Genomic DNA, 24331 nt, shown 5'->3' on the forward strand with positions numbered 1-24331 from the left:
TTTCTTTCCTACTGTACCTTTCAGCTACAACATATTATGGCGTTTCGATTTTCGTAAAGTTTGTAATCTTGGAGGAAAATTAAAAAACATCATACATCACAAATTTATAGATACTCATAGGCAATCTGCTTCTTTCCGGAGACTTATTAATTTTCAACAACGAAAAAAATAATATTGTTCCCATATAAATACACTTCCAAACAAAGTTCCCAAACATTATTGTCATTGTAAAAATTCGTAACTCGGGAAGTTTATTTTTTGAAAAGTACTGATAAAAGTTATTCAAATTTGTATCTTCAGATCTTTAAATAAGATTTATGTAGCAGTGAAAATTAGCTAGCTTAATTTCTAAATCTTCTGGACTCACGCTCACTTTCGGTAGTGAAAATAATGTAAAATTGAACTCCAAACCATTAAAAACTTAAACATTTTCTAGAAAATCTTGTCATAATAATGCTGAATCATTGAAGAGAAATGGATTCGCGGGCCGCATAAAATTGCTTTGGAAGCTGCATTCGGCCCATGGGTTGTTGCTAGTCTGAGACCTCTGGCGTACTGTTATTAGTAGCATATAAATGCCGTATTTCCTGGCGTATTTTTCTCCCTCGCGTACTTCCTTCCTAGCTTTAGCGCCAATGATCTGAAAATTGTAACAATATTTGCTATTTTTCCTTTTCTCACTGCGAAGAACGAGCTCCCCTAAATTTTTAAACGGATTCATCCACATAGTGATTGTTTTCGTTTTATTAACAGAGAAAACCCTCGCAAATTACCTTCGAAAGGTCACGCCGAACCTTTCCCTTCTAACTATTGAAATTTACGGCAGCCGAATACAGAAACCGACTCATCACAAGAAAAGGGATACGAATCGACATTCTGTCTATTTCTGAGTCAGCTGCACATTTGCCTTCTGTAATTATTTATGGATGATTTATGGCCTAAGGAGTAGCAGAGCAACAGTAAGAACGGGCAAGATTCAAGTTACAGGGGAATAGAAATGAAGATACCTTACTACATTTTATAATGTTAATATTAATATGTGTTTTTATAGGAATATAGGTTTCTTTTAAAGAAAATAAGTTGAAAGTAAATAAGAGTTGGCCGTAGTTTATCCATGACTACTTTTCATTTGCTATTATTACATGTGTACGGGTTCGTAATAGGTTGAATGCACACAGAATCGATGATATCTTGATAAAATTTATTTTTACCGAAAGAAACACAGTTATGCAACATTCCACAAAAATACTTGTACAGCTCCGCATCACAGAGCACAAACAGTAGTTATACTTCAAACTGCTAAGAACGTCAAACGCAACGCAGTGCAAAGCGCATCTAAAAGGCGAAGCTCGCATGGATATCTGAATACTCCGAAGTCAGCTCTGAACTAAGAACTGAGAAATTGATGCTCTCTTCTGTCATAAGACCGGAGTTTCTCCCGACCGCTGATAATTTTCTCCCGACCGATGAGAAATCTCTAGTACCTTCCACTTTCCGAAATTACTGGAAGGCATATGAGTGCCAGACACGGTTACAGTTACATATACAGGTTAATTACATTTACTCAATCACAATGCCGGTTACAGTTATATATGGACCGGACTAAAATGTTCGCCAAATTCGGCGACTTTTGGGGAACTCTTGGAAATTTGGCGACAAAAATTAGTCATCAAAACCGGCTTTGCGATATATCGCCAGTTTAGCGAGATAGCTACAGGGGTTGGACAAAAATATGGAAACACCTTTAAAAAAAACATGTTTCTTTGCTTAATATGGTGTAGGAAACCCGTTGGCAACCAAAACAGCTTGCAGTCTTCTCGGAATGGATAAATACAGTTCCTGTATGTTTGCCAAGGGAATATTATACCATTCTTCCTGAAAAACGGTGGCAAATCAGATAACGATGTTGGCGGTGGATAACGACAACGCACTTTCCGTTCCAATGTAGACCACAAAGGTTCGATAATATTCAGGTCTGGTGACTGTGGTGGCCAGGGGAGATGGGACAGCTCATCCTCGTGCTCAGAAAACCAGTCCTGGACAATGTGAGCTGTGTGAACAGGGGCTTTGTCGTCTTGGAAGACACCATCACCATCGGGGAACAAAGTTTGTACCATGGGATGAACTTGATCGGCCAAAATGTTCACATAAGTCTTGGCAGTCATGTGCCCTGACACAGTTATCATGGGGCTAGCAGAGAACCACGATATGGCTGCCCAAACCATAACAGAACCCCCGCCATGTTTCACTCTTGGCAACAAGCAGTCTGTATTATAGGCTTGAGATGGCGTTCTCCAGACGTAAACTCGACCAGAAGTGGGAAACAATGCGAAAGACTCGTCAGACCATATTACTCGTTTCCACTGCTCTATAGTCCAGGCTTTATGACTTAAACACCACCTTTTCCTGTTACGGGCATTAGCATCACTGATGAGTGGCTTCTCAATTGCAGCACGGCCAGCAATTCCCTGTTTATGAAGCTCCCTTCTAATTGTTTTGGTACTCGCAGGGTTCGGTAACACAACATTCATTTCAGCAGTAAGTTTTGCAGCTGTGGTCTTCTTATTTTTCGTCACAATTGCCCTTAATGATCGTCTGTCACGATCACTCAGGACACACTTTCGTCCGCGCTGTGATTTAGCAGATGATGTTTTTCCGATTTTCAAATATGCGGAATAAATCTTCGATACAGTACCTCTTGAAACACTAAACACCTCGGCTACCTTGCTTACGGAAGCACCTACCATACGTGCTCCAACAATTTACCCACGTTCGAAGTCTGTTAACTCTGACATAATGCAATGACAACCTCACATAACAGTACTCCGACAACAACTGAACTGTTTAGCCCATTTACGAAGTTGTATAGGTGGCGTCAGTAGTCAAAAACGCTAGCGCCACCTACATATTTCATTAAAATCAATCTTTCTTTTCAAACATGCATTTCACAAGATGTTTCCATATTTTTGTCCATCCACTGTATTTACTCAATGTTAAGTAGACTTGCCCCCTGTCATTTGTTTTTCCGGTAGAGCATCTTCTTTTTCAAGCACTTCATGTTAAAGTAAACTAAAAATGCTACAATTTCAAGCATAAAAAAAAAAAAAAAAAAAAAAAAAAAAAAAATTAAAAAAAAAAAAAAAAAAAACTCTACTAAAATTATTTACGTATATACAAAAATTCGAAACATTATGCTCTTTCTGTAACCGCTTTCTTCGCAAATTAAATTATTCGCACAATTTTCTCCTCTCGGTTTTCGGACAATAAATTAGTAAAAATGAGGGGGAAAATACACGAGTAAATACGCTAAATCATGCACAGAAGCTGGACAACTAACATAACTGTTAAGAAAACTATTTCATTAATTTACATCATATTCGAAATTCTCTGTTTCGTAAACGGAAACCTGATTGGCCAAAGTAATTTCATTCTTTTTCATAATTACCGCTGGTAGAAGACAGTATCTTAATTTGCCTGTTACGGTATCAATAATCGAAGGCCGGAGGGCAGTATGAAACCTCCCAGCACGAAAACAGGTATTCCTTTCAGAGGGGGAGTCCAGCGTGGGGGAAGAAGGGGCGTTCTTTTCAGTAGCAGGACCCCGAACAAATGGGATGTGCACGCGCCGCGGCATCAAACGTGTAAGGAACACGGTCACGTGTGCTTCTGTGCATTTTTTGGTGGTCTGAGTATTTTGACGCACCTGAATTTTCAGCAATCCATTGGTTTCCGTTAAGCAAATATGGACACGAATTATTCGTTGACGAGAAGGGTAAGTAGAATAATTTGGAGTAAAAATTTAATTTAGAAGCTTTTTTTTTTGCTTTATGCATTGAAAACAATTCTTTTGCAATTTTAATCATCTATGTTTTTTTAAACTACTCGGAGAGTATCAGTAACAACATTTGGTGCTAAGTTACGCCAGAAAATTAACTAATTCTAAAAGAGGGAAACTATATTTTTATTCGCTTTGTGTCATTTTTGTTTAGAGTATTTTGCATTATTATCATCTCCAATTGTAAATTAACTCGGTACAAATCGCTAATTTAATAAATATCAAAAGAAAGTGTCAAAAATCATTTCATTGTAGTCAGCAATAATAAACTTCATTTGTCAACTATCATAATGGAAGTCACATTTGCGAGTTTATTAACACTTAACATGTGTATTAATTTATCAATGTGTGTTTATTATTTAGCGAATACATTTTTTAATTAATATATTTTTCGACGCTAATTAAACGCACTGGTTAATAAAATCGGCCGTTTATTTCGTTTAAATTTCTAGGAACTAAACTTTGGTTCCTGAATTTTTATAAAAATCTTTTTTAATCTTTCAAAATTGCGTAAACAGTTTTCAAAATCGCGTAAATATTTTAATAAATAATTGCGTAAATAGTTTTCAAAATTGCGTTAATAATTTAATTTCTAGCCCAGAAGAGCTATTAGTCTCGAAACGGCATTTTGCATCGAATCATTTAAAGTGCCCGAATCACTTTTCAAATTCTTGCCACTTAATATTATTGCTCTGTGCAATATTTAAAGAAATTAAATAATAAAGAATTTGCATGAATGTATGTGCGTTTCCCGCACTGTGATAAAACAACGGTACCTAGAGCCATCCAATTGTGAATAACCTAGTCCTTCACTCGGACATGGACACCTGGGAGCCTCAATTTGGAATTTGCTTTATTGTCTATTTCATATTTTGCAAAACTTTGTAACGAATTTTTGATTAAAAAACTCAATAATTTCAAAGCGAGCGATGGCAACACTGTAGGGAATAAAATATTTTTATTTCCATCGCGTCGCAAGACTGTCTGTCGGTAATTCTAAAGATACGCTGTTTTTAAATGTTTTTAGCATAGTGTGACGGTAGACCAAATGCTCTCTAAACGTGCGCAGAAGTGTACGTTTGGAGAGCACTTAATATGTGCCTGTAAATGAAAAAAATAAAAACGCCCATTTGAACGTAATATAAAATCTGAAAGCTTTCATATTTTACTTTTTTCAATTATTATTTTAGTTATTGATTGTTAGTTACTGTCTTACCGTTGTTAGATATGCTTAAAATTGACATCATAATTTGCAAGACTGAAATCACCCTGTTTTAAATTCAGCCGCTTAAGAAACTCAGGTATGGTCGAAGCGAAAGTGATTTTAATAATCGGTGGGTACTGTATAATTTAATGACTCATGTGTATTAATTTAATGACTCATTTAAATCTAATTTTAATGAAAATAATAAAACATTTATTTTTGAGTTGCTTAAAATGCTATTTATATGTACATAGATTCAGAAATGAATTAATAAAGAAATAAAACATGCAATTGAAGATTATTTTAATTTTTCTTTTATCAAATGTAGTTCATTCATCAGAAGAGAATGTAACTGATTTCTAGTTTTATTCTTATCTATTGTTAACTGTCTTAGATGCTGTTGAGGAAAGAAAAAGACTTAGTACAGCCTCAAGTAATATTATTAAATTACAAAGCATTTGTTATTCTACAACAATTTTCTCTCGCCCCCCCCCCAAAAAAAATATTAAAAAAGACGAATTTTTATTCTTTGAAGCATTTTTCAATGTCCTTCAAAACCTGCCATTTTTTGACTCTTTCAAAACTATTTTTTTTAATAACATTAGAGAATTTGTAGCAAGGAGCGTTATATTACAAAAGCGGTCAACAAGTTCAAATATATTTTTATTCACCTACAGTTTTATTAGAAAAGAAATGCATTTTTATTCTTCCGATTCAAGAAATACTATATCCCCTTACTTGTAAACAAACTGAGATCTAAAACTATGAAATTAGAGAGCTGATGCTGTAGTAAAACTAGCCACGAAACGTCACATTGATTTAAATTTCAGTGTTCCTGTTTCTCATTGGAAGAGCTTTTATAGAAATGATGCTATCTGTATTTGGATCAGAGAATATCTGTCTTCACTAAAAGCACAACAGACCAAAGGGTGTTTTTTTCCTGCAATTTTTCACAGGGATCAGTTTTCAACGGATTTTTAAAGCAACTCAATTTTTGACTGGACATGGCAATTTTAAGCGCTATTTAGAGCAATTTGGACTTGCTTCGAGTGTTTTGCATAGCTGTGGTACCGGCGATAAGGATGTTAATTATGTTCATGACTGCATCCATCATGTCCAGCAGAGGAAGATACTTTAGGCACCTGTCTTTACTTTGGTTACGAATATTTTCTGAACATTTTCGGACTAAAGAGATAAATATCTGCTTTTTGAAATTTCTTTCTCAATTTAGATTATTGAGTTATCATTATTTTGTTACTTTTTATTAGCCCGAAAGGCGTTAGACCCAAAGGGCTATTAGTCTCCAAACGGCATTTTGGGTCGTTTCACTTTCTGCGTGACTCACTTTTCAAACTCTTGCCTCCAAGTATTATCGCCGTGTATCATATTTAAAGAAAACAGATAATAATAAAGAATCTGCATGAATGCATTAATGTTTCTCGCATTGGAGAAACACAATGGTACCTAGAGCCATGCAATTTCGAATAACGTAATCAATCCTCCAACTGAACATGGGAACTTGGCAGTCCGAATTTTGACTTTCGAATTTGTTATGAATTATCATTTCAATTATCATTTCAATTATCATTCAATTATCATTTCAATTTTCGAATTTGTTTTGAATTATCTATTTCAAATTTTGTGAAAATTTAGTGAAACTTTAAAGAATTTTTGTTTCACAAATTCAACGGTTTCAAAGAGAATAATGGTTAATGATGTCAAAGTATTTACGTTTTTCATTGTTTTTAACTACCTTATTATAACTCGTGGGGAATAGTTACTAAATTACAAAGAATTTCTTTCCATTGCCTAATGTTAGTCGGATTGTAATAGCAGAATGGATTAAGGAAGAGCGAAGAGTGAGAAGTCGAGAAGGGGCGAGAAATCTTGTTTTGTGTTATTGAATATAGTATATGGGAAACTGGTGATAAGAAAAATTCCTTAAACTGATATGTTTAACTGTCATATTGTTCGTGTTGTTAATCAAGTCAACTACAGAGAATCATCAGTATTATTACAAATATTAATAATTAATAATGGTAATGGTCTCATTGTAAAAGCGTGAATAAGTAATTACAGTAATGAATAATTAACTCATAATGGAATAATTCATAATTAATAATGGTATCCAGTATTAATAATTAGTAGCAATTAACTCAAAAATCATGGTTTATCAGAGTGGAGTTAAAAATACAGAGTTATATTTTAATTAACAGACAAATAACTCATAATATTTTATCTGTACATTCATCATTGTTGATCAAAGGTCTGTAACAACGGAAGAATTAATATCATTGGAAATCGTTTATTAATCAATAATTTAATCGTGTATTAATAATAGTAAAGAATCGTTTATTAGTAATAGTAAAGAAACTAAGTTATGAATGCCATTTAAGATCAATATTTTCGAAAGAACTTAATCAATGAATTCAAACTCGCATAAAAATGAAGAACGTTAGAGAAACGGTTAGAACGTTTTGTTTTTTTGATGGAATTCAAGTAGCAGATACTAGCTGCTATCTTTACCTCTATTCCACACACTTTTCTTTTCTTTTTTGTAATTTCCATGCACAGTTTTGTTTTACGCTAATGTTTTGTGATAGTAATTTTTCATTGTTTTGCAAAAAAAAAAAAAAAAAAGTTTACATAACCTTTACTTTTTAGACTTTGCCTGATTATTTTTCCTTCAGTCGATTGGAAGCTAATTATATTATTGTTATTTGAAAAGAATAAAATGCTAATTCTTTCTCTTATTCAAAGATCATGCAGAATAACATAAAAAGATTATATGCACATGCTTTTAAAAATTAAATTAAATAATAGCGAATTTTATTTTTACGAATAAGAATTAGCATTTCAGTTAAACTCCCAGAGGAAGAAATGCATTTTATAACTATCTGAACTGGCACTTTTATAACATTTTTAATTATTATTACAACCGATCATTGAAAATCGCGAGTTTGAAATAGTAAGTTCCGGACATTTTTCCAGCAAAAAATTAGAATACGTTTTTCTTGGGAGGGATGTTATTGGCGAAAATTAAAAAAAGTTGCATACTAAACTAGTTGCAGAATTGGTGTAGATAAGTCAAAAAATTGAAGAAAAACTTTCCGTAGGTTACGAATACCGAAAAGCTGTATTGTAAACTATTATCATTTACTGCCTTAGAATCTACAAAAAGCTGTTTAGGGGAAAAAATCGATTTTAATACCCAGTTCTTATACTAGCTTCTCTTTAAATAATATGTGAAAACAATAAAGATATATTTTAGTAATTTTAATAAATAACATGGTTCCGATATAATATGTTACACAAATTAGATCGTTATGATTAAATAGCAATTCAACATACTTTATTTCTGTACCTAGTTGAGAAGTAATGTATGAATAATGCATTTCTTTTAAATTGCAGGTTAGAAAGCCACTGATAGAGAAAAGACGGAGAGCTCGCATCAACTCCAGTTTAGCGATGTTGAAGGATATTGTTGTACCAAGCAGCGAATTAGAAGAGGTAAGAAGATCCTGTGTTACTAATTGATATACACTTAGTTATGTTCCTTTCTCTGCAATGAATTTCAATTTGAATGTACGGTGGTGCCTTGGTATAGATTCGCTTTGAAATATGTCCAACTTGATATAAGCCTTCTCTAGACGCGATGATTTTTGGTAGGTAGATACGATATTTGTTTCGAATACGACTCGAGTTCGTTGTGTGATGGCTGCGAGCACTACCCTTGCTTTACTTCTTTCCAGACAATGTTACAACTCATGTGCCCATGAGCCTCAGTATGCCGATTGGTGCTATTCAGGATGTATAAAGTCATTAGGTTTTTCTTTGAAGCAGGAGAGGGGAAACTGTGCAGTACCCTCGCCAGGACTCGAACCTGGACGTCTCGAATACTCGCCCAGTGCGTTACCGTTACGCCACAAAGGTACGCTGGGAGGAGGGAGAAAATACCTTCGGGCTGCTGCTACCATCCGCTTCCTGCTGCCTTATATACTCTCCCCCCCCTTAAAACGGCGATTGGCAGTACTTAAATTGTGCCGGATATCGGCTCCGATGCTTCTTAGTTTTTGCAGTATATCATAATTCTAGCCGGAACGCACCGGAGCCCTGAATAAGAAGGCTGCGGTACTTCTTTTATGTAACTGGATAAAATTTCTAATTTTATCTCGAAAATTTCATTTTAACAATAAAATTATATTAAAATTCGCTTATTAAATTTCAATTTATCTCTTTACATTTTATTTAATTTTAATTCTTTAATCATTTCAATAATTAATAATTAATTATCTAATAATTACCAATTAAATTATAATTAAATAATTATCAACTAAATTATAATTAATTATATAATAATTATAGATTAAATAACAATTTATAAACATTAATTAAATAGCTATTAATTAATTTGATAATAATTAACTATTTAATTTTAAAATTATTAATGAGTTTAATAGTCATTTTATTTATTTATTTACTCTTGTTCCTCTTTGCTGACGGTCTTCCATAGGGCTCCAGCACTTCTAATCTTTGAAATTAAGCCCTGGCGATATGGGATTAGGGTATCCAATCGCGAAATCCTGGCGGTGAAGAATCATCATCCACCACCTTTTAGTTCGGCGCCACTATGGACTCATTAGGATTTTTTGAATGCAGGCGACATGAAAAATCTGCAATGGCCTCGCCGGGACTCGAAACTGGACCTCTCGAATACGCGCCGTGTGTGATACCGTTGCACCACGAAGGCATGCTGGAAGGAGGTAGAAAATTCCTTAAAAGTAATCAACCCACGCTTCGTGAGAAAATTAAACTAAAAACGCTATTAAACTCGTTGACTGCTGTACGGAAAGGCCAGGGTTCGAATCTCGGAGAAAGCGCGGATGTGTGTAAATGTATAGTGTCGTTGCGGCATGGCGGCGCTCTAAATATGCGGCGAGCCCAAAGTCCTCTCATGTGGTTTTGTTGGAAGGGGAGAGGGGTGGGAGACTCTCGAATCCGTCTTCCCCCCCCCCGGGGTGCTCTCCATCAAAATTGGCGGTGGAACTGAGCTAAATCACGCTGTCACCTGAATGGTGCTCAAGGCTGTTGCCAACGGCAGGCGTAATCCAGCGCTCCATGCCACGAGGAATTTCGTGAGCTTGGGCTGACTACGTCAGACAAGTAATCATAAGCAACAACAACAACAATAGGAGTGAAATCCCATTACCAAGCAAGGATCAGAGACGTCGAGAGAAAATTAAGACGTTTGAGAAATTGCTTTTGATAAGGATAACAGAAAAACATTAATGCTGAGTATTTCATTTGCGTACAGTATGTATTTATATTTTACTACATTATATTTTAGTATTACATTAGTACATTATATTTTAGTATATTACATTTATATTTTAATATTAATGTATATTATAATTATAATAAGACTTTTTATAAGAAAAGATTACTTACTTTTTATTATTTCTTACTGGAAAAGTTAATTTGGTATACGTCCAGTTAGACATAATTCCAGCCATTTGAAACGTGTTAATAACGTTTCAGTGAGTCATCACTGTACAGGATAACATGGTCAGTGGGGTGCTAAAAATTCTTAAAGATTACAAAAAATTATAAATATACGGTGCTAGGTTTGCTTCAAATTGAAGGAAGCGGAACTTTTTTGGGGAAGAGGCAGTAAATATTTAGTTAAAATTTCCACCGATAAAGAACACTATACAAGGCATCTTGCGCATCCTCACAGTGCACCTTCATGATGTTAGTTTAACACTTTCGGATAACAATCGGAAGGTCCTGAGTTCGGATACTCGCGAGGGCATAGCTCCTTTTTCATTTATCTTTCTTCGAAAAACCTAATACAGTTTACAAATTTACCATACTGTAATGAATATATGTACAGCAATCACTGCAAAAGTGGTGTTGAAACTTGCTTAAGTGGTGCTGTAAAAACTGTTAATCATTTCAATTTAAAAGTTTTAAAAAATATAGTTATTTAAAAGATTAAAATATATAATGAAATGAAAAATAAGTTCTTTCTGTACTGTTTAGGTATCTACTTTTGTTCAAAAAAATTTCTATGAAATGAATTTAAATTCTGCTTCGTGAATAACAGTAGACATATGTTAACCTATCTCAGATATAATAAAAGGAATCATATTTATGAAAATGTGGTAAGTGCTAGATAATTTCTGATGAGATGTTTTATATTTTACGTCTAAAATTGCTTTAGCAGCAGCTAAATTCTTCAGAAACGTTCTAACAGGCCAGTGTAATTTACATATTGAAGAATTCGAAACTCAGTACATTCAACTCAATCGACTGAATTCAGGTTTAAGCTACAGTAAGCTTAAAATTGTTATCAAAGAATTTTATGACACCGAATCATCATTAATCGATCTTAAAGAGATATATAATTTATTTTTACAGTACTCTGGATTAGGAATCAATAGCTTCCTATTACAAACGGAATCCAAGATTTGTGGTCCATTAATTGCTGGTTTGCTTTTATGTCGTTTATTCGTGATGTTCTCAGATACTTGTTTATCTAATAAAGAAGCACAATTGATGTAATTGCGGTCGTTTTATGTGTTTCAGTTGGATAGTAATTCGATGGCTTCTAATTGGCTTTTAACAGGATTGATTATCTTTCTCCTTACGAGCAAAAAACGACCGAAAATTTCTGTCAATCATTAAACATTACATTGTGTTAAGTAAGTAGTACATAAAACCGAACCACCAACGTAGCATAGACATCCCTCGATATGTCGCTGGTTCGGTTCCATCCCATCGCAATAAAGTGATTATCAGAACAAAATAAGTCTCGGGATTTTTATTTTATTTTATTTTATTTTTTTTTAATTTTCAGCACACAATCCTTAAACAGAGCTGGATAAACCATTAAGTAAAATAAGTACCAGTTTAACCCACCAAAGAAAGCAGCACCACAGAAAGGTCATTAGGAACTCCAAGAAAGAGCACCAAAAAATTTCTGTTGCCAGTTTTGTAGGATTTTATATTAATTAATCAATAATTATGGTTTGAAAATTTTGCTATAACTTTGTCTTTCCGTAGTCCTCACCACAATGCAAATTAATTGTAGAGTATTTAAGCCGAGGTTTTGAATGTATTAAAATTACAGTTTCTGGCAGCCTCGTTTGGAGTTAACATCCTGTCGTCAACTGTACTAGAGTTTATTCCGGCTTTAGCCATTTTTGCTAGCCGACTTTAGAAACGTGATATCCATTACTTAAGTAGACTATTTTGAGTGTAGTTTCAGATTATGTTACTTAAACTTGAATTTAAGACTTTGTCATCTGCTTCAGACTAGAGTGATAACTCGCTTGTCTGTCTAGAGGGTCTGAAAGACATTGATTTAAGCTTCTACAAAAGAGCAAGCAGAAACGTACAGTTTTACAAAAGCTTTTCTACAAAAAAGCAAGCAGGAACGTACAGTTTTACAAAAGCTTTTCTACAAAAGAGCAAGCAGAACCCTGGTTTTACGAAAAGTTAAAAAAAGCTCTTCTACAAAAGAACAAGCAGAACCCTACACTTTTACAAAAACTCTTCGGCAAAAGAGCAAAGAGAACCCTACACTTTTACAAAAACTCTTCAGCAAAAAAGCAAGCAGAACTCTACACTTTTACAAAAACTCTTCGGAAAAAGATCAAGGAGAATCCTACACTTTTACAAAAGCTTTTCTACAGAAAAGCAGAATCCTACAAATTTACAAAACAGCAAGCAGAACCATATAGTTTGCAAAAGAGCTAGCAGAAATCCTACAGTTTTACAAAAGCTCTTCTACAAAAGAGCACCCAAAACCCTACACTTTATGACGGGCTGGTGCAGCTAAACCAAGACGAGCGAGAAATAAATAGGGGCAGACGTAAGCATATGTGGGAGCTTCAAAACCTTTTAAAGGCTTAGGGCCTCTTATCTTTATATGCAATATTCGAAATATTCCGTTTTTTCCTTGGATATGTGTTTGGAAAAACTTTTCCACTTGAAGCCAAACTTTGATGTTTTACTCCCCCCTTCCTTGTTGACTAATGACTAACTAAAGAGATGTAGCCGAAGCTAACACAATTCTAAGTAGTTGGCCCCTAAATATCGAATTAGCTAGCGAAGCTATCAAGGGTCCGTAATACGGCCGAGCGTAGTAACAGTTTAGACAGACATGGCCAAAAGGCCAACGCGCGCTAGTCAGAAACTCTGTTTCTCTCTCTCGAGTTCAGCGTAACTTCGACTTAAGTACTACTCCTTCTCATTTGCATTTAACGCGATTCTAAAAACACATTCTGGTAAGGATTTGTAAGCTGAAATCGGGGAGATAAAAACGGAGCTTAAAGCATAACTGTTATAAAATTAGGATAAACCTTATAACCTTTACTATAAAAGTGTTTTAAATGATGCACAAATTCATGTTTTTGGTATTTTTAAATAATAAAAATTTTTTTTTAATTACGGGATTTCAAATTTTGTATGTTCTTCCGATTCCTAGATTCCCATTTAGCAACATTTTATACCGATTATGTTGTAATTTTATACCCATTATTATTTATTTCCTCTAAACAGTTATTTTATGGCAGCTTTACTAACATTCACCCTCTCCGTTTTTCTGCCAGAATGCTAATTTTAGTTCACGCGTATTCAAATGAGGTAGAAAGATACAGTACTTAAAGGGACATTAGATTCGTTTAGCCAAAAGCGTGTTCTGCTACTGAAACCCTAGTATAAAAACTATGAGAACAGTTTGTTTTCGGTGTTGCTTTATTGTTGCCAATAGTGTTTGTCAAGCCCGTATAAATTTGAGGTAACTTGTGTGTACCTTTTGAGTTATCTTAAGCTTTAATTTAGTTAATCTGAATTTCTAACTTTTGAGTTACATCATAAATGCTGGCTGGGTTTTAAGCGCCAGATGGAATTGTTGTTAAATTATTTTGAGTTCGGAGTAAAAGGATCTTTTACACCATTCTTACGTTCTCTATTTCCTTACTGGACATAGCGATAATTCGCTTAGCTCCGTCCATTGTTAGCCCACCAGCGGCCGAGCGGAAACGTCGCTGAACGCTGGTAGTTCGGTCCGAGGTTCGAATCCCGCGAACGGGCAGGCTGCATGGGCGTTTTCGTGGTTTTACCCCCTCATGTGCAACGTGTATACGAGCCAGTTTCCCTTAGATAGTCCTCCACGAAGGCATCCCTCCCTTAAGGCAGATAGCCTCGAACCAAAGGCAGATAACCTTAAGGCAGGTAGCCAAACCAAAACCGTTCATTGTCATGACTTTTGCGTATTCTTTCCAAGAAGGTGGGACTCAATAATTTAAAGCGCAGTTAAAAATGTGTGATTCTCGTATCATAAAAATTAATTTGCTGGTTTATTAGATTAAGGCAAAGCACTGTAGGGCTATCTGCCTAAGGGAAGGGATGCCTACGTGGAGAACTCTCCAAGGGAAACTCACAAGTGTCCACGTTACATCATGCAGAAAGTCCGTTCACCTGGATTCGAACCCAGAATAAAATACCAGTGTTCGGAGAAGTTACTCTAGGTCGCTAGTGGGGTCACGACAAAAAAAAAAAAAAAAAAAAGAAAAAAAAAAAAGAAAAAAAAAAAAAAACGGAAACTCTCAGTGATGCAATAAAAAACAAGAATTTATAATAGTAATAAACAAGAATAATAAACAATAGTAAACAAGAATACATTTTCTATATTTTCGCTAAATGTAAAATACATGCTACTAATTTTCTCATACGTGCTTGACCAGTTCATACGTCTAGTCGTTGGAGGGTTGAGGGGGGCAAGGATTTCATAATCACGAATATTTAATTTCAGCTTATATGGCTGTTCTTAAAACGCTTTTTGTTTACTCTTTAAATTATTCTCGTGTGATTCTCAGTTAAAATAATTTTTTAAGCACATGTTAAGATTATTTATTTTTTCCACAAACAATTTTGTTTTGCAGAAGCGTATTAACAGGATGGAGAAAGCTGACATTTTAGAAATGACTGTCAATTACTTGAAGAAGATTCACGAAAAATTAAAATCAGGTAAGTTAAAATGTTCTTCAGTTTAGTGTTTTATATTACATTTCATACGTATAAAATATAACAGTAAATGTTTAGCTTCTTTTATCTCTCCTTTCAATAAGTAAATGATGCTGTGGGAGTTGAAAACACTGTGATTTTTAAAACTCGAAAGAGGTGTTATTTTATATATGTTGTGGAAAACTTTAGCTCTTGGAATAAAAGAAGCTGTTGCCAATACATGCTTGCAATTATTTGTAATAAATTTTCTCCTCGAGTATCGCATGCTGTCCGTGATATAATTGGGCCCACCTGCGGCCGAGTGGTAAAGTCGCTCAGCATTGGTGGTTCTGACCTGGGTTCTATTCCAGGTGAACGAGCTGGCTGCATGGATGTTTTCGTGGTTTGCATCATGTGTAACGTCTTTTTCCCTTAGAAAGTCCTCCAAGAAGGCATCCCTACCCTGAGACAGATAGCTCTCGCGTGTTTGGCGTAATTAAATAAACTAAACCAAACCAAACCGTGATGAAACTGGAAGCACATTCGCCTCAGTATGTCTGGAGTTCGAATCTCGGTGAAAGCATCTCTGATTTTTCATGTTTCCTGTTCTAAAATAAGCCAAATGACTCCACATATTTATTTATTTAAAAAAAAATTAGAATAATCTCTTTTCCATTGATATAATAAAATGAATTTTAGCAATATGAAGATGGATTCTTTGTGTAGAACGATAAATAATTAATATAATTTTATAATAAAGATTTTCTAATGCAACTATTTAAAAAAAAATTCTAAACAATAAACTCTTGCTGAACGCTGGGGGTTATGTCATTAATACATTGCGCCCACGGAAATATCGCGTTCCACACAGTTAATCCTTTATGGAAAAATTATGTTTGGTATAATTCTGTATAATTTAAACAAACCTGAATATTGCTCTCGAGAGGACTTTCGGCTTTCCTCATATTTAATGCGCCCCATGCCGCACAGACACTATACATTTAGAAACATCCATGCCTTCTTCATGATTTGAATACTGGCCCTTCGGTCACTAAGCACTATCCCGGTTGGGCGGCTTATTTCATTTGAAAAGATTTATTTCAAAAGGAGAAGTACATTTATATCATTTACTTATATTATCATTTACTGTTAATTTATATTTCAATAAAGGATTTGCAGAATTGGAAAACTTTACAAATCCTGTTAATTTATATGACTTATATGATATTTTCTCTTTCCTTACCCCGTACCTTCGTGAAAGCACGTCCGATTGGCAATCGAGAATTCCGGAATCTGGATCACGATAAGAGCGTCGTGATTTTTGACTCGAGAGCGTCGCCCTAACTAAACGTGAAAGCAACAGTAAATACTTATATATTTTTTCCACCAGAGGTAAATAACGACTAAAATTAACAACTTCAGCGCGCATTCAAAATTAAACTATCTTCTTATTTTCCATTCCTATGAGTATTTCGTTTTAAATATAGGAAGTGCATCTCTTTCTTCAGGTCCGAAACGATCAGAATTTGATTAAAGAACACTTCATTTTTCTTTCAGTAACGGAATTTCTTTCTGTACAGCGCATAGCTTTGCTTCAGCTTCTTCAGTCAGTAGTCAAGCTTTTATTTAAAGTCGAAGGTGATTTTCAGTAGTTTTTATCATTATTTGAATCTCGCTTTCTGTGAGTCCCATATTATTCATTTGTGCATACATTTTTTTTTCAAATCAGAACCTTTGGCAATAGCTCACTTTGATCAAACAATATAAATTTATTGCTTACCATGTATCTTTCCTTTTCTTTTCATCGAAACTACTAGATTTAAGGGGAGTATGTTGCTGATATTTTCTATAGCGAAGGCAGCAGCTGAATTTTTTTTTTTGAATCTCCCTCTTTCCAGCATGCCTTTGTAGTATAATGATAGCGCACTCGACGCATATTCGAAAGGTCTAGGTTCCAGTTCCGGCGAGGGCACTACACATTTTTCACATCTTATGAATAAAAAAAAAAAAAAAACAACCTAATGACTTGACTAAAAAACCTAATGACCACTACAACTGGCGCCCGAACTAAAAGGGTAGTGGAGAATAATTCGTTACCACCAGGATTTTGACGACTGGGCCCCTAATCCCCAGTCATCCTTTAAAAAGTGGGAGTATACAAGGATTTTATCCTTCCTTCTAACATGCCTTCGTGGTGTAACGGTAGCACACTCGTCGTGTATTCGAGAGATCTAGGCTTGAGTCCCGGCGAGGACATAGCACATTTTTCACGTGTCTTGCTCCCCCCCCCAAAAAAAAATAATACCTCTACAAAGTCACTATTAAAATGGGGAGTAAACAATAAATCTAATTCTCCATTACTGACAGTGACTAAAAGTGCCTAAGCCTGAAACTGAAATTGAACTACTATATTACCCGCTCAAACCAAGTCTTTCTGCACACTGACCTTTGACTTTAAGTATCCAACATGCATCTGTATTTTATTAACCCTTGCTTTGCATTCTGAACTTTAATCACTGCTGAACAGAGTAAAATCTGACTATGCTTAATGTTAGATTCACTTGCACAGATCACATTAGATTTTGGTGATTTGTTTGACTTTGTAGTTGGATCTGACCACTCATGACATTTAGGAATGAACGAGTTTTCTAGTATGCAAAGAAAAGATTCGTATTCTGGTCTTTTCAACCTTTATATGTGTATTACATTCAACGTCCAAAATAGGCTATGTACTTGGCAACATCTCATTCATTGTCCTTCTTCCCTAACGGTATTGCCCGTGCCACCTAGTGCTTGTTTGAAACCATATATAACAGAAAATCTCCTGACGTCACTGCTTGTGACGTGGCAGGTAATGGACGATAATTTGTCACCGCCAGTATTTGACGGCTGGGTCCCCTTCACACAAGTCGCGGAGAGGTAAGGTATTTTCTCTTTCCATACCGCATGGCTACGTAATGTAATAGAAAATCACGCCCGGCTGACATCGAAAATCCGGAATTCGAGACCCCGCGAGAACATTGCACATTTTTCATATCTTCTGCTCTGAAATAAAATGCTCAGTGGTCTATACAAGCTTACATATTCCTTCAAACAACATTTCAGATTTGTTGCGTATGTGTTGTTGTGACTTATCATTTCTATGACAGTAATATCAGATCACGTCTACGAATTTTATTGTGGACAACACACAAGAGCTGTGCCTAACATTAGTTTAGACCTCGGACATTTCGAATTTGCCCAATTTTGAACGAGAATTCCCAAAGGGAACGGATCCAAGAATGTCCCATACACCTTGCCCTTTTCCACCAACCTCTGCATAAGACTTACGGCTTGACAGCATTTTAAGTGTCCCCATACGCGAAGACATTGTACACTTGTAAACACCTCTGTCATCTCCAAAACTGGCATCTGGGCAACAGACTCCCTATCACTATTTTGGCATTCCATTTGACTAATCCCGTTCTGGAATCAATATCCGACGACAAAATGACATGTATGCATAAGAGTTACGTTACTTCACCATGAAACGTAAGTAATGAAGGAATTTTTTTAAAAACAAGGGGAGCGAGACAGGTAGCGCTTGAACATTTTGACGTAACAAAATAACTTACTTAACCTAACTTTTAAGAAATGTATCAGGGAGGAACATAATGCGTAATCTCTGAGAAAAATTCTTTCATTATTAATTTCTTATATAATAATGATACAAATATCTGAAAAAATAATTGAATAACAGTATTTCTTTGACTTTCCTTCAAAATAGCTTTCCCTTAAGATTTAATAATATACGAATTTGTCTTTCAGAAATAAGCAAATAAATTTGTGGGATTTTTAGCCCACAAATTTGGGCGTTAGCCGAGAAGGGCTATTAATTTCAAAACGGCATTTTGTATCGATTCACTTTTCAAACTGTTGCCACCAAATATTATCACCATGTATTATATTTAAAGAAACTAAATAATGAAGAATCTGCACGAATACATGAATGTTTCTCGCATTGTGGAAAACCAACGGTGCTTAGAGCCATGTAATTTTGAATAACGTAGTCTTCCAACCGAACATGGGCACTGTGAAGGCCGAATTTTGTAAACCTTTAATATTTCAAATTTTGCAAAGATTTAACGAATTTTTGATAAACAAACTCAACGATTTCAAAGCCAGCCATGGCAACACTGCCACTGAGGAAAAAGACATTTTTATCTCCAGCGCTCGACACTGTGTATCGGAAATTTTAAAGATATGCTGTTTTCAAATATTACGTGATATTGCAGTTGAACTGAATTTTATGTGTTATGTGTCCGATGAACATGATATTTAATAAATAAAGGTAACACACAAACCGTTAGAAAACGATGGCGTAATATAAAATTCGCGCACTGCAAAGTAGTGTAGAAAGCTGTTTAAGCTGGCGTCTGAGTTACTTCAGAGGTTGTTCAGAGCGTGTTCTGCCTTTCGACCACATTGTTTCTGTGCTAGTTAAGCTTGCTATTTTACGGCTGTGCGTATTAATTGCCGTATAGTCTACGTCGGTGGTAGGGCCGAGAGCCAACTACCGGTTTAAATATCTCTGTGCAGCTCCTGATTATTTAGCCCACAAATTTGGGCGTTAAATTTTTTTATTTTTATTTTAGTTGATTATTCAACTTGGGATTAGTTTTAATTTAAGGTTTTCTGTTTTGTGTTGCCGCCAAAAGTATTGGCGAAGCCCTGTAAACAGCAGGAGTGCCAACCGTTCTTGAGTTCAATAAAATGGTCCTTTTACCCTTTTTATATGTTGTTACTGATACAAGTTGAACTTATTGAATAGTTGCTTCGCAGTTCAAGTCAAGATCTAGCCTTCAAAATAAATTTAATATAGCTAGAATCTTAAAAAGGGTTTTAATTATCGTCTGCAGCATTGAAAACATTATTTTCTTTCAAATGTCGCTGAAAAATAAACAACGGATCGAAGCCTATATTTTTGCGCTGTCCGAAGAGAAATACTGTTATTCAATTATTAAAAAAAGATATGGAAAGTATGATTTTAATATTTCTACACATAAAATAGGCGATATGGCGACATAATTAATATGGAAGGAAAGAAACGTCAAAGTTTACATCTGACTTGGAAAAAAGGTAAAAAATACATACCCAACAAAGGTAATACAGCTCTTATTAAATCTAATTCACATCTCATATTTTTAGGAAAATCCAGCTCCCACCCCCCAAAGCTATTGCAAAATCTTTAAATATCTCTAGAGCTATGAATTGTGAACAAGCTTTTAAAATCTGATTTAAAGCAGATTTTAAATTATCGATTTAAAGCAGATTAAAGCTAACAACTCCCCCCCCCCGCCAGGGCCATCTCTAGGGATATTATCTACTGATAAACTATGTTAAACTTAAGAAGAGCCCTTTTGAGCGATCTTTGATATCTAAATCCTTAAAGATTTTATTTTTATTTTAGTTATTTATTTATTTTATTTTATTTGTTTGGTTTTAGGAAAATTAGGAATTTTGGATGAAAGAAATTCCAGTAGGTTTTTCGAAAAAGGATACAGACTATGTATGTCAGAAGTTCAAGACTTCTTCCAGCAAAGCGACTTCGCAAATGGCTCAAGCGAATTGCTGCAAAGTTCCATCCACCTTTATTTAGAAGAGAAACTGAAATCTGGATTCGTCGGAGAAAGCTGTACTGCTACAAGCCACTCAAAATCCAACGCCTTAGACTCAAAAAACACATCAGAGGTTTCTGTCTGCAGCAGAAAAGTGAAGCCGAAACTGTACCATTTTAATGCAGACAGTTTTGAAACAGCGCTTTTAGAAAAAATACATCCAGAAACATCTAACGAAACATCAATGTCGTTGCTTTCTCATTCTTCAACGGATGACGATGAATTAGACATGCCACCATACAGTCCAGAACTCCCTTGCAGCAACAGCAAATCATCCATTACTGTGGAGGCAAATATTAATTACGAACCTTTGAGAAAAGATAAACGCAAACGTAACTATTATGAATCCATGTGGAGACCGTGGTGAAGTTAGATTTTTCTCATATAATAAAATAAACATCATTATTAACCCAGCTATAAATATATGTTAATGTCACTGGAACCAGAGAGATTAATGTAATTCTATACGGCAACCATAGCACCATAGAGATCATATGCCTAGACCATTGAGAGATTAATGTAATTCTAGACTACAACGTAAAGGAAGAGGGCGACGTAGTTGATGGTAAAGGAAAGACAAATAGTCAGTGCTGTTCCTTACAAATTCTGAACAGGACCTTTCTTTAGCGAAAAGCAAACTAATACTGCCTGCACTTATCTTCAACCCAAGTAGTAACGTAGCAAAGACGTTGCAGACTGGTCCAAGAGGTTGCAAAGTGGTCCTAGTAACGTCTTTGCTACGTCATGTGCTACTTGGGAAGTTTGCTAGTTCTACGTGAAAGATAAGAGACGGGGAGTCAGGCGTTGCACCAGTCCCATTGAATTTTGGGACAAGGGCTACACAAATACCTGTTCATAATGTTGCCAGAGTATGGTACTCAGCGATTTATATGGTACTCAGCCACTGCAATCGAGGCAGCCAAACAAGCTGGATCACTTGAGACCCACTTGCAGGCTATCTATTAGATGGCTTTGAAAATGGAAGGGATTTGATTCTAATTTTACCCAGATTTATTAGCGCCGGAAAACCGCTGTATCAAGGATGTCATTAGTAGACTTGGTAAAGGTGAGGAGAATGTTGACTGAAAAGAATGCACGGTGGGGAGAATGCGTTTGTTCTTGCCATGAAGGGTTTATACATCGAGAATTTGCAAAAGGCATGAAAGTTTAGCTTTCCATTAACATTAACCAGGGCCGTTCCTAGTGGCGGTGCAGCGCGTAAAAGTATGCAGGCGGCGAAAATAAGGGGCGGCCGGATTCTGGGGATACCATGCCTAAATATTTTAAATTCATTAAATTCATTAAATTCATTGTAAGTACTTGTCATATGTAAATACTTTTTATACTATTTGCCATATGTAAGTACTTAGCGAGTGTGACATAAAAATTTTATTAATCATTGAGAACTTTTTTTTTCTTTTCTTTTTTTTTTTTTTTTAAAATTTGGAGGCGGCAATAACGGCCCAGCCATTAACCCCATTATTCTAGCCTTTTAGTTACAATAATTGGTATATTAAAATTTTGGAGATTATTACGACTTATTATGGAGGATGGACTTTGAGTGAAATGCTGTATACTTTTATGCCGAAACTCTGCAACACTCAAGTCGTTACGAGACATCCTATATAAGAAAAAGTTATAACTTTACAAAGTCTCGGGTTCTTTGGGAGATTTCAGTGTAAGAAATTTCTAAGACTTAAGTGAATTACTACTGTGTCTTGTAAAGTATCACAGAGACTGAGAAAGAACGTAACAGACTCTTTTATTTAACTTAATTGTTAACAGACGGCACCACTCGCGCTTACAGAATAGCCAGCATTTATGGCTTAAATCAAAAATAATGAATTTGACTTAACTAAGTAAATGTCATTGAATGTCAAGTAAATGTCAAGAATAGCCAGCATTCATGGCTTAAATCAAAAATAATGACTTAACTAAGTAAATGTAAGTAACAATTAAGTTATTTAACTTAATTGTTAACAGACGGCACCACTCGTGCTTACAGAATAGCCAGCATTTATGGCTTAAATCAAAAATAATGAATTTGACTTAACTAAGTAAATGTAAGTTAGGCCAACGGCTACACAGATACAGAAACGTGCAAGTTGGCTCCGACCTAGAGTCATCGTGATAAGCCTAACGGCGGAAATAACGCAGCGCCGTAGAACACAGCTCTTAAGGGAATCAATTTAGTAACCTGGCCTTCAGAAGGCAGAATACGCTCTGATTATATCCTTTAAAACTTTCGTTTGAATACACGAGAGCTAGAAATTCACATTCTGGCAGGAAAATGCGAAAGAGAAGGACAGAAAAAAAATTAACATAAAATAACGGGTAAGTGAAACTGAAATCTTACAAATTAAGTACATTTTAGGCATTTTATACTCAATGAACTGTGTTAGCATTTAAGTCAATTGACAGTTATTTTAAATTATCCGAAATGAGTTTTAAAAATGCATGCGATGTGTAGTCACTAGCGGCCGAGCGGTACAGTCTCTGAACACTGGTAGTTCGGTCCAAGATTCGAATCCCGCGAATGGACTGACTGCTTGGGCGTTTCCGTGGTTTTCCTCACGTGTAACGTGTTAGTACGAGCCAGAAACAGTCGTAACGTGTTAGTACGAGCCAGTTTCCTTAGAAAGTCCTCCACGAAGACGTACCTCTCTTCCGTTTAGTGCATAACAGTAGTAAAATATGCAGTTCGTCACATCACAATTTATATGAGAATACGAAGCTTTTCTTTCGCGTATTTGACAATAAATCAGGGAATTTATGCGGTTAGATCGCTGCAACAATAATACCATGGTAAGAAAGAAAGCAATCAGTATCGAATCAGAAAGGAATTCTGAATGCTTTTTTTTTTTTTTTTTTCAAAAAGAAGTTCTGATTGTAATTGCTTGAAAAATGAATAGGCTTCAAGTCGCCAGTGTCCAATCGAACCTCGACAGAAATCCAGTTTTTCGTGGTTTACACTAAGATTTCCAACTGGGTTAATAATACATGCAAATTACTGTATGAATTATTTTGTGTATTGTATAAAATACTATATTCTCAGGGTTAATATCATGTACTTACATACAGACATTAATGATAATAAAATGAATATTGCGCCTCGTTTGTCTAATTGTGAATCTCATTTATGCTGTCCCAGGTTTATTTGAATACAATAGTAATTCGATACTGTTTTGGTCACTGCCATACCGTCAATCTGACCAAAAACACTCCAAAAGGGATTTTCCTTTACCTCCACAACACAAGACATCCTCAGAATATCTTATTTAAGTCGCAATGTCCCGGGAAACAGTCCTGAGGATGTTCATTCTCAGATATCCTGAGCACTTCTCAAGTCATATTTTAAGAATCGAAATCTTACTCTATGGATATTCTGCAAATGAAAATTTAATTGTTATGTTTACACATATTTTGTAGCATTATTTTTTGGAGGCGCAACTTTTCGCGAAACAGCGTTTACAGAGAACCTTTCCCTTTTTTACAAAGACAGAGTAATACAGAAAATGGTATATTTCGGTTACAGGTAAATAAATGCCTACAGATATAAACCATTTGCATGCAAAACAATTTATAACTAATTTAATTTCTTCTTAAAGTATTTCTTAAAACGTT

At 35.3% G+C, this 24331-nt stretch overlaps 1 protein-coding gene across 1 annotated transcript; it reads left to right on the forward strand.

The window, feature by feature from the left end:
- The first annotated feature begins 3499 nt into the window (after positions 1-3499).
- LOC118195592 (uncharacterized) lies at positions 3500-23820 on the forward strand. Its single transcript, XM_035366927.2, has 4 exons — positions 3500-3772; positions 8451-8549; positions 14990-15074; positions 20536-23820. The coding sequence occupies exons 1-4, from the start codon at positions 3743-3745 to the stop codon at positions 21072-21074; spliced, it is 753 nt and encodes a 250-aa protein (XP_035222818.2). The 5' UTR covers positions 3500-3742; the 3' UTR covers positions 21075-23820.
- Positions 23821-24331: the final 511 nt, after the last annotated feature.

Source organism: Stegodyphus dumicola, chromosome 8, assembly GCF_044657685.1.
Source record: "Stegodyphus dumicola isolate Sdum_Otavi_A_Nest chromosome 8, ASM4465768v1".
Classification (NCBI taxonomy): domain Eukaryota; kingdom Metazoa; phylum Arthropoda; class Arachnida; order Araneae; family Eresidae; genus Stegodyphus; species Stegodyphus dumicola.

Bases quoted from the DNA above. Each gene is read 5' to 3' on its own strand.
- LOC118195592 (XM_035366927.2), top strand. From the start codon at position 3,743: ATGGACACGAATTATTCGTTGACGAGAAGG. The intron at 8,550-14,989 runs GTAAGAAGATCC...TTTGTTTTGCAG, and splicing joins CAAGCAGCGAATTAGAAGAG to AAGCGTATTAACAGGATGGA. The intron at 15,075-20,535 runs GTAAGTTAAAAT...GTTTGGTTTTAG, and splicing joins TCACGAAAAATTAAAATCAG to GAAAATTAGGAATTTTGGAT.